We start from the raw sequence: 15,968 nt of genomic DNA, 5'->3' as shown, positions 1-15,968 counted from the left end.
TAATAAATGTTTCAACAAAGATTTTTCTATTAAACACACACACACACACAACACACACACATTTAAGAAAGACCCATATCTTCTGATTATAGATGACAAAACCTGATATGGTAATTTCATTTGCCATTATTATAGCTTGAAAATAATATGATATATTTTTAATCATTTTGGTATATAGGTATGTCAGAATTTATTTTCAGTAGTTCTTCATAATTTCTTTTTAGAAAGGTTAGCTAGATATAAGAAAAATAAATTAAAACTACTGTAATATTTGATTCTTAAAAATCTAGTTAGAATACATATGGCATATGTCTATAAAAATAAATATCTAAGCTATTTTGTTTCTTAGACTAGGTAGATAAATTAAAATCTTCTAGAACATGATCTGAATTTTAAAAAAATAGCAATGATGATCCATTGTGTGTGAACTAGAGCTAAAGCATTCTTTTCATGTTTGACATATATAACTGAAATATTTTCTACTCCCTAAAACCTTACTGAATATAATTCAGTATTTTATTTAATTAATCATTATTTACTAGGGAGCTTTGCTATTCACACCAAGGGTTTTTGCAATTAAACCAAAGATCACTAGGTTTTCATATTTTATCTTTAAATGGTATTTCTCCTTTACATACCTTATATATTAAATTACATCAGAAAAAGCTTTTAGTCTTCAGATGTTATATAACAAATAATTACTTAGGTGGTAAAGGGTTAATGAAATTTTCAAGTTCTGCTAAAGAATTATGAAGTCCATCATTCATGTCTTGACTTCTAAGAAATTTTTTAAGAGTATCTAAAGCGGTTAGTGCTTCGTTTTTTGATGGTAAAGGAAGTTCAGTTTCTAAAGATCCACCATCATCTTCTTCATCTGAAGTATAAAATCCAGTTTCATCTGGCTGACTTTCTTCAGTGCATTCTGACTCATCATTTGGTACTGCTTCACACGTCTCTAAGTCATCATCCAGGGCAGCATACTCCTCTATAGACAAACCTTCAGGAAATTCCACTCCTGCTCCCAGAGCATGGGTGACCAAATCAAGACCAGGGTCTCTCTCTGCATTGGCTGGGTCATTTTCTTCCTTTTGAGATTTGAATCCTGCTTCTTCGTAGCTTTTAACAATAGTCTCTGGGGTTACTGTACTCCAACATAGATGCAAAGTATCAACTGCATCTAGTAATGAAAATGTAAATTCCCTACTATCTTCAACAGAGCTTAAAAATTTCTTGATGAGACAATGTCGATATTTGATTTTAAGACTTTTAATAACACCTTGTTTCATAGCTACGAATTTGGAAGATAAACATGATGGAAAGAATGCTAACTCAATGGACTTTAGGTTCTTTACCTCTGGATGTGCAGGGGAAGAATCCACAAAAATCACCACTCTTCGTTGCTGGGCTTGAAATTTCTCATCAAGCTTTTGCATCCATTGTTCAAATATGTCTGAAGTCATCCAGGCCATTCTGTTAGCTTCATAATGTACAGGCAATGATTTTATACCTTTGAAACAATGTGGATTTTTGTTTTTTCCAATGACAAGCAAAGGAAGTTTTTCTGAGCCATCCATGTTCGCACCAACCACCAGAGTTATCCTGTCTTTGCACAACTTTCCAATTGAACATGTTTCTCCTTTAAATGCAAATGTATTTGTAGGTAACATTCGATAAAGCAGTCCAGTCTCTTTTATATTAAAAACATTTTTAGGATGATAATCATTTAAATAATAAGGAAGTATATTTTGGTACCACACAGTTGAAGGGTCTACTGATACACCTGAAGCTTCTGCAGGTTGAGCTCTGAATACTAAACCATACCTGGATTTAAAACGATCCAGCCAGCCATTACTGCACTTAAAGTCATTATGTCCCAGTTTCTGGGCAAAATCATTAGCTTTTAGACGCAACATTGGACCATTAACTGGTACATTTAGACACTGAGCAATTCGATACCATCTCATTAATGCCTCTTCTAGGTCTGTATAAAAAGCAGTTCTCAGTCTTTTTCTCTTTGGATCAAATCTCAAAGATTCAAAGGCTTCTAGAACTTTGTCTTTATTCTTCATAATAGAAGACAGTGAATTTTTCTTTATTCCATATTCAGCTGCAATCTCTGCTTTTTTCTTGCCACTTTCCACTGCATTTATGATGTCGATCTTTTCCTCGATGGATAGACTCTTCTTTTTCTTTACCGTTACAGGCAGAGTTGAGGCTTCCACAGGAGCTTCTGCCATCTCAGTCAGTGTGTGCACAGAAAGCTCTCCTCTACTTCCTGCTGTCCATTTCTTTCAATTATTGTCTTTCAGTAGTATAAAGATTGCTGTTTTCTATCCCACTTCATATATTAAAACGTGGTAAATGTCTGATGTCTTGCCCCTTAAGAAACTGGTGACTAAAAATCCTTTTTCAAAAGATCTGAAGAAGAAAAATGTTATGCTCAACTAGAATGTTTTAGAAGAGAAACTCCCTTTGCAAGATCTTGTGTAGCTCAGTTTATAGTTTATTCAGAGTTCCAGAAGTCAAGCTAAAATAGAAATCTCATTATGTCAAACCTGTCCAGTCCTGCTGATATATTTTTGGAACTGCAATCCTTTAAGATGATCCATTTTATCCATGTGCGCATTCAACCTCCTATTAATTCTCTGCAGAAGGCCTCCCAGATAAGAAGAAAAAAATGCTCAAAAATTTTCATGTAAAATGTTGCTCATTAATTTCCAAGTCTCTTCAAGGGTAACAATGAAAATCCTTCCAGAACTTGCCTGTGTATCTTCTCTCTCTGGAAAATGAGGGTGAAAAAAAAAAAAAAAAAAAGCAGAAATTTTAGCAATGTCAATTGAATATCAAAAAGAATGTTCGTATAAGTTATTATGCTCTTAATAACAATGAAATGAATAGAAAGGTGTTTCTGAAATACAATAACCAAAGCTTCCAGGAGAAGTGCTTACCTCCTGAATAGTTTCTCCTTAGAAAGCTCTCTGGCTCTGCTTCGTGCATTTGAATTCTCACTTGCCGTTGAATCCTTTGTAATATATACCTCTGAAAGAAATCAGACAAATTTAATCTGTTTTGAAAATGTGGGCTTACCAAAATTAAAGAACTAAAAATGATTCTGGATAGATCTTTGGTGGCTATTTTTTACATGAGGTCACAGACTGCACTCTCTGACTTCTCTAAAAGAAAAAAACAGTCAGACAGTAGTCACAAGGCTCAACTTTTAATAGCACATGGGAGACAGTGTCCCCTTTATAGGAGTCTGGTAGAAACACTTCACTAAAAAAATAAATAAATAAAATTAAGGGATTGATAATTCCATTTTTAAAGATCTAGACTTTGCTCTATCTAAAAGCTTAAAAATCCAGTAACTTTTGAATCAGTTTGACACATGAGTTGAAAGTATGTACGTCAGAGATACTGGAGAAAAGGCATAGGAATAAACAAATTATTAAGAGGACATAATGCAGAAAAAGTCCTAGACTAAGAGAAGGAAGTAGTATGACTAGGGTCTTACTAGCTCTACTTCCTAAGTGTAAAAAAAAGGGATTTCTCATAATATAAGGACATGGGATTTGGCACCAGACAGATGTGAATTGAGACGTGATTCCACTGTTTAGTACAGAATCCTAGGTCATTGAGTCTCAACTTCCTTGTCAGTCATGTGGCGATGACCATAGGACCTACCTCATAGGGTTGCACTTAATATAGTTTTTGATCTTTAAGGAAGGGCCCAGTCCAACAAATGTAGAGTGATGATTTCATCATCATCTTATTTCTTATGTCCTTTCAGCTGTGTGATGGTTCAGGGATTTTATAAAATCCTACTTGTAAATGGAAGCAAGAATCCCAATTTGAATACACAGCAAAAGCAGGGCACTTCTTAAGCCCAGTTGTCCTGAGAGAACAGTCACAGGGCTCCCGATGGGCTCACTTCTCTCTTCCCAGACAATAGCTCTCTCACCAGAATCTACCAGCTCTGCGTCTTCTGTGGCCCAGATAACAAGAAGCCAACTCGCCGTGGATATTGTGTTATGGGAGAGAGTGAGCAGCCCATTCTTCTTGCTTGGGCTTCTGGGTCTCCCAAATGACATGTCTACCTTTTTTTATTTTTTGATTTTTGTCAAAGTTCTTCTGCCTTTGTTGTCCAACACAAAGAAGTAATTTTATCATAGGAATTACAACAAAGGACCTCTTTTATTTTATTTTTTAAATTGCTACAAGGTCTTCAAAATAATGGTAGCCTAGGGTTTTGGATTCCAAATTGCTTCAGTATCTATATTATTCCAGATAATCAATGAGAAAGACAAAACTGGTCATACACACACACACACACACACACACACACACACACACACACACATCTCTCTCTCTATATATCATATTTATGAAATACGATCATATATATATGAGATATATAGGGGTGTGTGTGTGTGTGTGTGTGTGTGTGTGTATGTGTATGTATCAACATCAGGCCTCCATGGAAATATAGGCCATTATGAATTCTGTAAACACAAATAGCAACCCAATCCAACTGACAGGGAGAGCTAACCTTTCTAAGTAAGACTTGACCATTTGGCTAGAAAAGAAAAATCTTGCTTGAGTATAGGTTCTCATGATATATTTTCCTGTAAATCTGCAAATATTTCAAAATAAAAACAATGTTTTGCTCCTATTAGGAAGATACCAAAGCTCAAAAACTGATAGCAATAACCAGTATTTTTAAAAAAGACAAAATTACTAAGAGAAAAAAGGACATCTCCCAGCTCCTCTCTCCTTTCCTTCCACCTTATTTTGCCAGAAATAAATCCTATCATCTCAAACAAGAAGGATTACAGAAAAAGTAACCTGAATTTCTTCTTACCCCATCCTGGTTAGAGCAATATAATACAGCTTGACTATCTCTAATCCAAGAATCTGAAATTCAGTGGGTTTATGGATTGGGGATGTTGAACCAATAGAGTCCATGCAAATATTCCAAATTTGAAAAAATCCAAAATTTGAAATACTTCTGGTCCAAAAATTTTGGGTAAAGAATACTCAATCTGTATATATAATCAGAGATTATGGGTTATTTTGATCATATCAAAAAGAATGACATCTTTAGGAAGATATTAGTTCCCCTGGCCAATTAACAGTGTTACTTCCTTCAAAAATAGCAAAGCTCTGGGGATGAGTTTGTGGCTCAGTGGTAGAGCGCTTGCCTAGCGACTGTGAGGCAGTAGGTTTGATCCTCAGCACCAGATAAATAAATAAACAAACAAACAAATAAATAAATAAATAAATAGAATAAAGATATTGTGTCCATCTACAAATATTTTAAAAAATAACAAATACATGGTGAAACACAATATATTCCTAAAACAATCACGTTTCTAATGCGAATCCAGACAAACTAGACTTTTTCCCTAGAAAAGTACTGCCTAATCAACAAAATGGGTATTCTCTGATCTCCCTCAGTAATATGTCTTATTTATCTCTATATATCTATATATGTAAATGTTTATATGTATATATATATATTTATGCATAAATATATGTATATATATTTCTCCCCTAGGAGTTAATGGCAGTGATTAATACTTCTCAGAAGTACACATTCTCTCAAACTCATTAATCATTGTCCCCTTGAAAAAAAAAAAACAGCAGAGAAATGCTGTACTACAAGTTAGGGAATATTTTCTCAATATTAATAAAGATAACCACAGAAGAAGAATAAGCAATTCACCAAAAGACTTAGCAAATGAACTCCAGTAAAGAAAACAATGGCCAACCCTACTAGAAATAGACAAATATAAATCTTCTTTTAAAAAAAGGAGACACTTTTTCTTTTGGTTTCTCAGAATAGCAGTGGCTGGTGTTTGCTACAGTCTAGTAACTGGTTGTCAGGAGGCACATAAATTGGTATAAGGATTATGAAGGGCAAATTAGTAATATGATTCAAAAACCTTACAAAACATGCATAACTTTTTATTCAGAATATATCTAGGATTTTATCCCTAAAGAAATTATAGCTATAAAAATAATTTTTTACAAATGTATTAAATTTTCTATTGTTATATAACAAATTACCATACACTTAGTGACTTAAAACAACAACCATTTATTATCTTACACTTCTGTAGGTCAGAAGTCCAGGTGGGCTCAACTAGGTCCTCTATTTAGGGTCTCAAAAAGTAGAAATCATTATGTCAGTCAGCTAGGCTCTGGGAAAGAACCTGCTTCCAAGCTCATCAGAATTGTTTGCAGAATTGATCTGCTTTACTGTAGAACTGAGGCCACTGCTTTTTTTGTTGTTGCTGTTGTCGGCTGTTGGCAGCACTCTCAGCTCCTAGGACCCTGTCAGTTCCTTGTCCATGGCCCTCTTCATTTCACAGAGGAGAACAGTCTTCCTGTCCCATTTTTTGTACACTTTGAATCTGACTTCTTTTATTGTCAGTGAGACAAACTTATCTGCTTCTAAAGGGCTCCTGTGATTAGGTTAGGTCCACTCAGATTATCTCCCATTCTAAGAACTCAGTCAATTGACTAGTAACCTTAATTCCATCTGCAAAATCCCCTTGTGTGTAACATAACATAATCATGGGAGTGTTATCCTATCATGTTTACATAATACAAGATAAGGGTTACTGAAGGTCATCTTAGAGTTTCCCGGATCAAACAAAAACATTCCTCACATTGTTGGTATATAATCATAGACAAAATTGGAAATGACCTAAATGTACAACACAATATATAATATAAAGAATATCTATCTATATGTTGTCATATGATGAATCTCTAAAGGACAATTATTATTTAATAATTTAAGGAAAATTCCACGATACATTAAGTTAAAAAATCAAAATACAGGGCTGGGGTTGTGGCTCAGTGGTAGAGCTCTTGCCTAGCATGTGTGATGCACTGGGTTCGATTATCAGCACCACATATAAATAAACAAATTAATTAAATAAAGGTCTATCAACAACTAAAATATATTTTAAAAATAAAAAATTCAAAACTATAAAATACAAAAATAAAATACTTGGGAATCAACTTAACAAAAGAGGTGAAAGACTACAATGAAAACTACAGAACACTAAAGAAAGAAATTGAAGATGACCTTAAAAGATAGAAAGAGCTCCCATGCTCTTGGACAGGCAAAATTAATATTGTCAAAATGGCCATACTACTCAAAGCGCTATACAGATTCAATTAAAATACCAATGTCATTCCTTATAGAAATAGAAAAAGCAATCATGAAATTCATTTGGAAAAATAAGAGACCCAGAATAGCCAAAGCAATCCTCAGCAAGAAGAGTGAAGCAGGAGGCATCACAATATCTGACCTTAAATTGTAATACAAATCTATAGTAACAAAAACAGCATGGTGTTGGCACCAAAATAGACATGTAGACCAATGGTACATAAATACAGTTGTCTAATACTAGACAAAGGTGCCAAAAACATATATTGGAGAAAAGATAGCCTCTTCAACAAATGGTGCTGGGAGAACTGGAAAACCATATGCAACAAAATGAAACTAAACCCCTATCTCTCACCACCACAAAACTCAACTCAAAGTGGATCAAGGACCTAGGAATTAGACCAGAGATCCTGTGCCTAATAGAGGAAAAAGTAGGCCCAAGTCTTCATCCCATTAAATTAGACCCTGACTTCCTTGACGAGACTCCTAAAGTGCAAGAAATAAAATCAAGAATTGTAAAAAATGTGGATGTGTAACCCATGTGATTCTGCAATCTTTGTAATGTTTTGAATAACCAATAAAAAAAGGAATTAATAAATGGGATGGATTCAAACTAAAAAGCTTCTCAGCAAAAGAAACAATCAATGAGGTGAAGAGAGAGCCTACATTTGGGGAGCAAATTTTTGCCACACACACACACACACACACGTCATATAGAATGCTAATCTCCAGGATATATAAAGAACTCAAAAATTTTAAACAAATTAAAAAAAAAAAATCAAACAACTCAATCAATAAATGGGCTAAGGAGCTGAATAGACACTTCTGAGAAGAAGATATACAATCGATCAACAAATATATGAAAAAATGTTCAACATCTCTAGTAATTAGAAAAATGCAAATCAAAACTACTCTAAGACTTCATTCTCATGCCAGTCAGAATGGCAGGTATCAAGAACACAAGCAACAATAAGTGTTGGTGAGGATGTGGGGGAAAAGGCACACTTATACATTGCTGGTGGGACTGCAAATTAGTGCAACTACTCTGGAAAGCAGAATGGAGATTCCTTAGAAAACTTGGAATAGAACCATCATTTGACCCAGCTATCCCACTCTTTGGTCTATATCCAAAGGACTTAAAATCAGTTTACTATAGTAACACAGCCACATCAATGTTTATAGCAGCTCAATTCACAATAGCTAAACTGTGGAACCAACCTAGATGCCCTTCAATAGATGAATGGATAAAGAAACTGTGGTACATATACACAATGGAATAGTACTCAGCCTTAAAAGAGAATAAAAATTATGGCATTTGCAGGTAAATGGATGGAGCTGGAGAATATCATGCTAAGCAAAGTAAGTCAATCCCTCCAAAACCAAAGGCCAAAACGTTCTCTCTGATAAGTGGATACTGATCCATAATGGGAGGGGGGGCGTCATGGGAAAAATGGAGGAACTTTGATTGGGCAAAGGGGAGGGGAGCAGGTATGGGGGAAGAAAGATGGTGGAATGAGATGGACATTATTATTAACCCAGGTACATGTATGACTTTACATATGGGGCACCGCTACATCACGTATAACCAGAGAAATGAAAAATTGTGCTGTAGTTGTGTACAATGAATCAAAATGCATTCTGCTATCATATATTCCTAATTAAAATAAATAAATTAAAAAATAAAAATACAAAACTATATATTACCAACTACTAAAAATTACATAAGGACAAAGGCTCATAGCTATTCCCACAGTGTTCAATGCCAGAAAACACAGGTTCTTAATAATAAATTATTAAGGAAAAAAAAAATATATATATGAAAAAAAAGACACTGACCAAAATATCAAATGTTCCTGGATAACTGAATTTATACCTAAATACAATTGAATTGTACCTAAATTCAGTTTTTTTCTCTTTATGTTAATTTTTTTACAATTCCAATGTTCTTTTTTGTACCAAGTTATCATTAAAAAAAAACCCAGTATGAAGAAACATAAACCTGTCATTCTTTTCATTCAGAATTTCTAGGTGTAGTAAATTACTCAGTTTTTTTGTACTGGGGATTAAACCCAGGGATGCTTATCACTGAGCTACATTCTCAGTCCTTTATTTTTTATTGAGATAGGGTCTCACTAAATTGCTGAGGCTAGCCTCCCAAAGTCACTGGGATTATGGAGATGTGCCACCATGACTGTCCAGTTACTCTCCTTTTATCAGTAGTTTATAGCCCTCTGCAAAAAATCAACTACTTTTCAAACTGAAGAAAACACTCATTCTTTGTCTTCCACAAATAGACAGCAACTATGTCCACTTAATCCTGCCTATAGCATTATTCTAAATACCAGCAATTGCTGGTATTCTAGAACTTAACAGAGTTAGATTCCTGGTGCTGTGAGAGAACAAAATGAATCTAAAGTTCAGTCTCCCAAGAAGGATCATGGGAAACAGATATGCAGAGACACTAGTATAAGAAAGACTAAAACGGGCCAAACTGAGGGCTGTGGGAGAAAAAAAGTGGGAAAATTAACTCTTACAAGCAGGATAAAAAAAAATGGATTTATCAGCTGGGCTCGGTGGTGTGCACCTGTAATCCCAGCAACTCTGTAGACTGAGGCAGAAGGATCGCAAGTTCAAAGCCAGCCTCAGCAACAGTGAGGTGCTAAGCAACTCAGTAAGACCTTGTCTCTAAATAAAATACAAAATAGGGCTTGGGATGTGGCCATGATAAAAGATATAAAGCAGCATCTGAGTTCAAATAAAAAGTATGTGGCAGGTAAGAAGAGATAAGAAATGTTGGTAAGACTATAGAGAGTGAAACATGGAAGAAGGAAATTATAGGGCAGTTTGAAGCATATTAAACAGTTCTATGTGGGCTGGGCATGTAGCTCAAGATAGAGTACCTGTCTAGCATGCATGAGGAACTGGGTTGAATTCCAGTGCCAATAAGTAAATAGAAGTTTTATATGTAACTAAACCTTCATATCTATGTTAATATCTGTATCTATTAGTTGGCTAAATAAACACTCTCCCTCTAGATGTATAAAAAGGAATATTCATTTTGTTGACTATGAACTATACTTATATACTGGAAAGTAAGATTGGGGTCAGACCTTGGTAAGAACTGAATGCTAGGATAAGGAATTCATTCAGCATGTCACAAATGTCACTCAAGGTTTTTGAGTAGAGGCATGTGACAGGATCACCTGAGAAACTTTCCTCTGTTGTAATAAGTGCATAAGACAACTCTCCTACTTTTAGAAAAAAGTGATACTAAGAGCCTCAATAAATTCATCAGGTATACAAGTATAGTCTTTTTATAATTGAATGAAGTTGTACATATATCTACTATAAAACTTTTTAAAAATGTAATAAGTCCTAGTAACTCACACCATACACCTTTACTTTGTACCTTACTTATTTTAGGGCTTCTTAAATAGTTCCATTATTCAGCATCTTCACGGGGTTTCATTCCAGAGGATTACACTGTGTGATCAACTAAATTTGAAAAGAGCCTCTGATGAACAATGAAACTTTTGAGACATCCCCAGAATTCCTATATAAAAAATCTGAAGTAGCAATTTCAGTAAATAATATTGATAAACAATATACAGTATTCAATATCTAAATTAGAGTTAAAAGGTCACCTGTATGTTTCATTTATGTAGAATAGATTAAAAATAATATTCTTCACGTCTGTGATTCCAGCAACTCAGGAGGATCGTGAGTTCAAAGCCAGCCTCAGCAGATTAGCTAGACACTGGGCAATTCAGTGAGACCCTGTCTCTAAATAAAATATAAAAATGGGCTGGAGACATGGCTCAGTGGTTTAAGTGCCCCTGGGTTTAATCCCTAGTATCCACCCCCCACCCCAAAAAATATTTAACTTGTTGCCTCTTTTCCTAAATGAAAGATAGGCTACTGGTCACTCATGAAAGACAGTCTACTGGAGTTCTCCACAAGCCTACTGAAAATATAAGATCTAATTTTTCAAAAGCTGAATAAAATGCTATGTAACTAAACCTTCATATCAGTATCTATATTCATGGGGGACAATCTCCGTGTCATAAGTGAAGGTAGCTATTCCCCCTTTCTTACTTCTCTGAACAGGTCAACTGAGAGAAAGCTAGTAATCTTTTCTTTTTAAATAGAATAGATAGGCAGAATTTCCTAGTCTAGAGCAAAAGATAGTAAGGAAGAAAGGTAGGAAGGGAATAGGGAAGGTAAGGAGGGAGGGAAATTAAGGAGGAAAGAGAAAATATGTCTCTATCTAAGCAGGGCTAGGTTAAAATAAGTCTTTCAACAAACAAACAACAACAACAAAACCAAGTAAAAAAACTTCCCCAGACCCAAAAAGCACTAGCTGCTGCTTCTTCCTTTACTACAAAGGACATACACACTTTCATAATTTTCCATCATCAGGTGAAGTACCTTTCTGTGTTTTCTGAGGGCCACCTGCATTCTAGTTTCCTAGGGGTAGAAGAAATCATGGAAAGATTAACCCCGTGTATAGCCCTGCAGAACTGTAATACCATGGATGTGGATTACTCATGCTCAGTACCAGAATCTCACTGTATTGAAGGGTGTCTGACATAATAAATAGCATCTTCTACAAGGATAAATTAGCATTAGTTCTGAGCAGTTCCAGTTCTTGAAAATCTCTATCAAAACCATCAGCAGCTTCCAAAGAAACTATCCTGATAACAGCAGATTACCCAAGCAACTGTTCACCTTCCTAGCATAAGAAAAACCTCTAACAGACTAACAGATTTTAGCAAAGTTAAGTATCCCCAAACTAAAGAGACAGGAAGCAGAAATGCTTAAGGATACAGCCAGCTCAAACACTAATGTACCCATTGCCAAAACTGTTTAAGCCCAGCTGGGCACTACCACGCACTTCTTCCAAGTCATTCTTGGGATACTTTGGGAATAACACTTGAACTTAGCTTCAAGTTCTGAGGTTACTTTTTTCCTACACAATAAGAATAGTTCTAGATTGGAATCCTTTTCTTATGGTTGAGAAGAGGATGGCTTTGAGTATAAAAAATCCACAATAAGCCAAAGAACTTAAATTATGGTTTGTGTGAGTTGGCATTTATGTTTGCTGTTTTCTTGAAAAGAGAATCAAGATAATTAAGAGAATTAAGAATTAAGAGAATTAAGATACAGAAAGTCCCTTGATACTAGATTTGTTTTAGGATTTCAGTAGTGTTTTTTTAAGAGGTGGAGAAACACTTGTGGTGTCACAAGTATTTATTTTACACGAATCTGGAGAAGATATCTGTAAGCAATATTTCACTATTCTGAAGCTCTCTGGAAATCTGTAGAGGGGGAGTTATTTATGCTTCTGGTCACTTAGTGTTTAAAAAAGTCTCGGAAAACAAATACGACAAGGAAAGTGAGAAGTGCAGTCCAAAAAAGGCTTAGTTTCATCATGAGCAAAGTTATCCTCTGCATTTCTACAAGCGAAATGAGAATAAAAATGAGCGCCTAAAGCTGCTGCAGGAAATATCTGAAAGGAGATTAGTGTGTAGGGACAAAGGTAGCTACAATGTGTAAATGAGTTTCAGGTAGGTCTAGCACCACCGCGGAGTCACAGTTTCCCTCCATTCAGTGCTGGGCGTTGGGGAGAGTGCCTTTGCAGGTTAGAGCTTCCACTTAAGAAACCACGAAGGGCTGAAAGAAGGAATTGCCCCGCGGTTTCTGTAGACAGGACAGAGATCTACTTTAATGGGGCGAGCAAAGAAAGGAGACCTCGGTCATGTGGCAACAGAAAGGAGCAGCCAAGAAAGGTTATTGGGGATCCACTCTCAGGGCGCGAGCAGAGTAGCTACAGATCACGAAGACGGAGCAGGTAGCAAGAGCTCAGAGACGACGGGAGTCGGGGATCTGGGCTTTCCAAAGGGAGTGGGCGCGAGGGCGCGGCAGGAGGGGGCCTGTCCGGGAACGGGGGGAGCGAGGGGGAGACGCCTGCACCCCGTCGGCTCCCTTGTCCCCACATTCTCTCCATCCCTCCCCCATCCCGCCCGCGGAACTGGTATAACCTTCGTGCTCTTCGGTGGCTGAGCAGCTTTGGCTCTTCGGTGGTAGCGTGGCGGTAAGCTACTTCCACCTCCACCCTCCCGGCGCACCGTCTGTTGGGGGGACGCCTAACGCTTGAGGCCGGGGCCTGTGAGTGAGAAAGAAGGGACGCTGAGGGCTCCTGGAGCCCAGAGACCATTCAAGGCAGGCCGGCGCGCCCTTCCGCTAGCTCCCAGCGCTGGCTGACGCCTCAGGAGCCGAGCGCAGAATCCACGACCATTCAGCCGCCGCCAGAAAATTACCCGGGCAACGGCACCAGTGGAGTCCCGGATGTGGTTGCTAGGGCCGCAGCCGGAGAGGCGGGGCCAGCCTCTGGAGAGGGGCGGAGGGAAATTCGTGAGAGGCGCGCTGGCACCATCGAGACGTGGAGGCGCCGGGCCCGATTTAGGGAGAGAGAGGCCGTCCAGAGCTAAGGACAACACCACTTCCGGTCCTCTCACTTCCGGCTTCGCTGCTCTTGGTGCTGGTTCTGGAGGCTGGGTTGAGAGGTCGCTGGTCCGAGTGTCCTCGGCGGTTGGTCAGTGTGAGCCTGTGACAGCTGCAGTTGCTCCCCGCCCCCGAGGATCCGAGGAGCGTGGGGGAGGGGAAGAAGGAAAAGGTCCGGGTCGCGTTTCCGCTCACTTCTTGCTCGAGTTGAGGCGATTCCAGAGAGCAGCCGCAGGATAATCTACTTGAAAGGTGCCGGGTTCCCAGCAGACAGGTGAGGGCGGTGCGGGCCCGCCGGGGAAGAGGCGGGGGGAAGGCGGGGGAAAGATGCTTTGAGGGCGGACACGTTGCCTCGGGCTTTACTTCTCCGGACTTTTCCCCGAACACTTCTATCCTTAGTCTGTACACTATCTGGCCAGTATTCTGCCTTCGGTTTCGGCCCCGTGGTTCCTGCAGTCCTGCCGAGTGTATCCCAGAAACAGTCGCTTGAGGGAGCAGGACGGCCCTTTGGGTCAGCACCCTCGGTTTGCATGCAATGAGTGGAAGAGTGCTGCAGGGTCCAGATCGTGATGAAGTGTCGGAGTGGGCCACCTTCGGGCTTGGTGTCCAGCTTTCATTTCTCTCCTCCCCTGTCTGCATTTCCCCACTTCCTCTCTCCAGTTGAGAGGAAGGGAGATAGTGATAGTCCCTTGGAGAGGTTCGCCTGGCAGTGGTGCAGGGAGGAGCCCTGCCCGTGGAAGTTCCAAGACTTGACTGTGCTTGTGAGGACGTCCAAGGATTGCTGGAGGAAAGGGACTTGTGGCTCTGACTTTTGGTCCGTCCCTCTTTGCCCAGTTATTGCTGCTTACGTGTCTAGGAAAGGAAGTTTTTCTTTTGAACAGTTTTTAAACTCTAGACTTTTTCCTCTCTTTATTATTGCTTCCTTGGCTTTGTTGTTATCTTCCCCTTGAGCTCTTTGATCTCAAAAAAGTTTGTACTTTACACTTCCAGCAGATCCTTTAACCACCCTTTTAGGATTTCTGTTTCTTGTCTCTATTTTCACCCAGAGTATGCTTCCTCAGTTCTTAATTGATAAGGAAACAATGGGAGATCTGCAGGACTTTTCAACTTGTGCTTTCACCTGGAAGGGTGTGTTCACGTTTGCCATTTAATTAACTTCGTTGACAGAAAGGTGCACCAGATTGGTTATGTTCTTCCAGCCCTTTATGGGTTACGTTTAGCCAGCTGCAGGGATTGGCCGTTTCATTACTGCTCTTTCAGAGTGAGTACAGTCAACTATATTTTAGTAGTTTTAATCATACTTTTCTTCCGTTTTTGTTTTCCTTGTTCAACGTAACCAACGCCCTTTCCCAGCCATAGAGTCCAACACCATTATTTGGGAAAATGGACAATATTTCTATTGTAAATTTATTTTCTGGGTTAAGATCGCTTCCTCAGTTACTTTGGTTCCTTTTTAAATCAGAATATTAGTTTTCCTTAATTTATGATTTGACTTGATTCTGGGCTATGAATTGAGGTCTGTGGATTTTCAGGGGTCTTCTTGGTCCCTGTCCTTGAAATCATATGACGGGTTTTGTTTGAGTGCCTTTTTCCAATCCCCCTCTGGAGTGAATGTCCATTCCTTTTCTCAAATTCTCAAAAGAGATATATGTCTAAATAGATTAAAACCACTACTTAGTGACTTGCTGAAGTCAGTGAAAACAGAGTTTTTGGTGGAGCTGTTATTTTCCCAAACTGTAAGTGGCTTGTTTGGGGCCAAGGTGAGTAGAATGCAGGGATTCCAACTTGATATTGAAATCTCCAAGTACTTCATAACTTCAGTGTGTCTACATTCCTTCCTAGACTTTCAGAAGGAAGTGACACTGTCTATTTATTTAGTTCCTGCTTTGTGGTTTGAGGTTTCTAAGCACACTATAGCCAGTGCTTCGGTGATCCAAGGGATGAATAAACTGATGTGCTTAGGTACACCTGAGTAAAAGATTTAAATTTTGGTTGTACTTTTCTTTCATTTCTTGTTTTTCCACTTCGTATTTACCTTGGGCTCTAGCTTTGCAAGGAAGAAAAAATAAGATATTTCAGTGGTGTGGATCCTAAGCCTTTGTTATGTTGCTGCTTAACTTGACAAACTCTCTCCCTCCATCCTATGTTAGATATTTTAATGATTATTTCTTTCTTTTAAGTAAGTTAGAATCTTTCCAAACTCAAGTTTTAGAGTGCATACTTTCTGATTGATTTTCAAGTAAGTGTGTGTGTGTGCGTGTGTGTGTGTGTGTGTATGTTGCTT

At 38.2% G+C, this 15,968-nt stretch overlaps 2 protein-coding genes across 4 annotated transcripts in view; one reads left to right on the top strand and one right to left on the bottom strand.

Annotated features, from left to right (window-relative positions):
* Positions 1-698: 698 nt before the first annotated feature.
* Tigd4 (tigger transposable element derived 4) lies at positions 699-2,237 on the bottom strand. Its single transcript, XM_076865337.2, has one exon. The coding sequence runs from the start codon at positions 2,235-2,237 to the stop codon at positions 699-701; it is 1,539 nt and encodes a 512-aa protein (XP_076721452.1).
* An 11,465-nt stretch (positions 2,238-13,702) lies between these two features.
* Positions 13,703-15,968, top strand: part of Arfip1 (ARF interacting protein 1) — a 115,834-nt gene continuing 113,568 nt past the window's right edge. For 2 of the 3 annotated variants that reach the window (XM_076864744.2, XM_076864741.2), the window contains exon 1: positions 13,719-13,958. The gene's annotated coding sequence lies outside the window, so the exon portion shown is untranslated. Of the gene's footprint in view, positions 13,959-15,968 lie in introns of all 3 variants that reach the window. The other variant, XM_076864743.2, reaches the window with a different exon arrangement.

The sequence above is a fragment of the Callospermophilus lateralis genome, chromosome 8, assembly GCF_048772815.1.
Source record: "Callospermophilus lateralis isolate mCalLat2 chromosome 8, mCalLat2.hap1, whole genome shotgun sequence".
Taxonomy (NCBI): domain Eukaryota; kingdom Metazoa; phylum Chordata; class Mammalia; order Rodentia; family Sciuridae; genus Callospermophilus; species Callospermophilus lateralis.
This window is presented reverse-complemented; position numbering and strand designations above follow the sequence as displayed.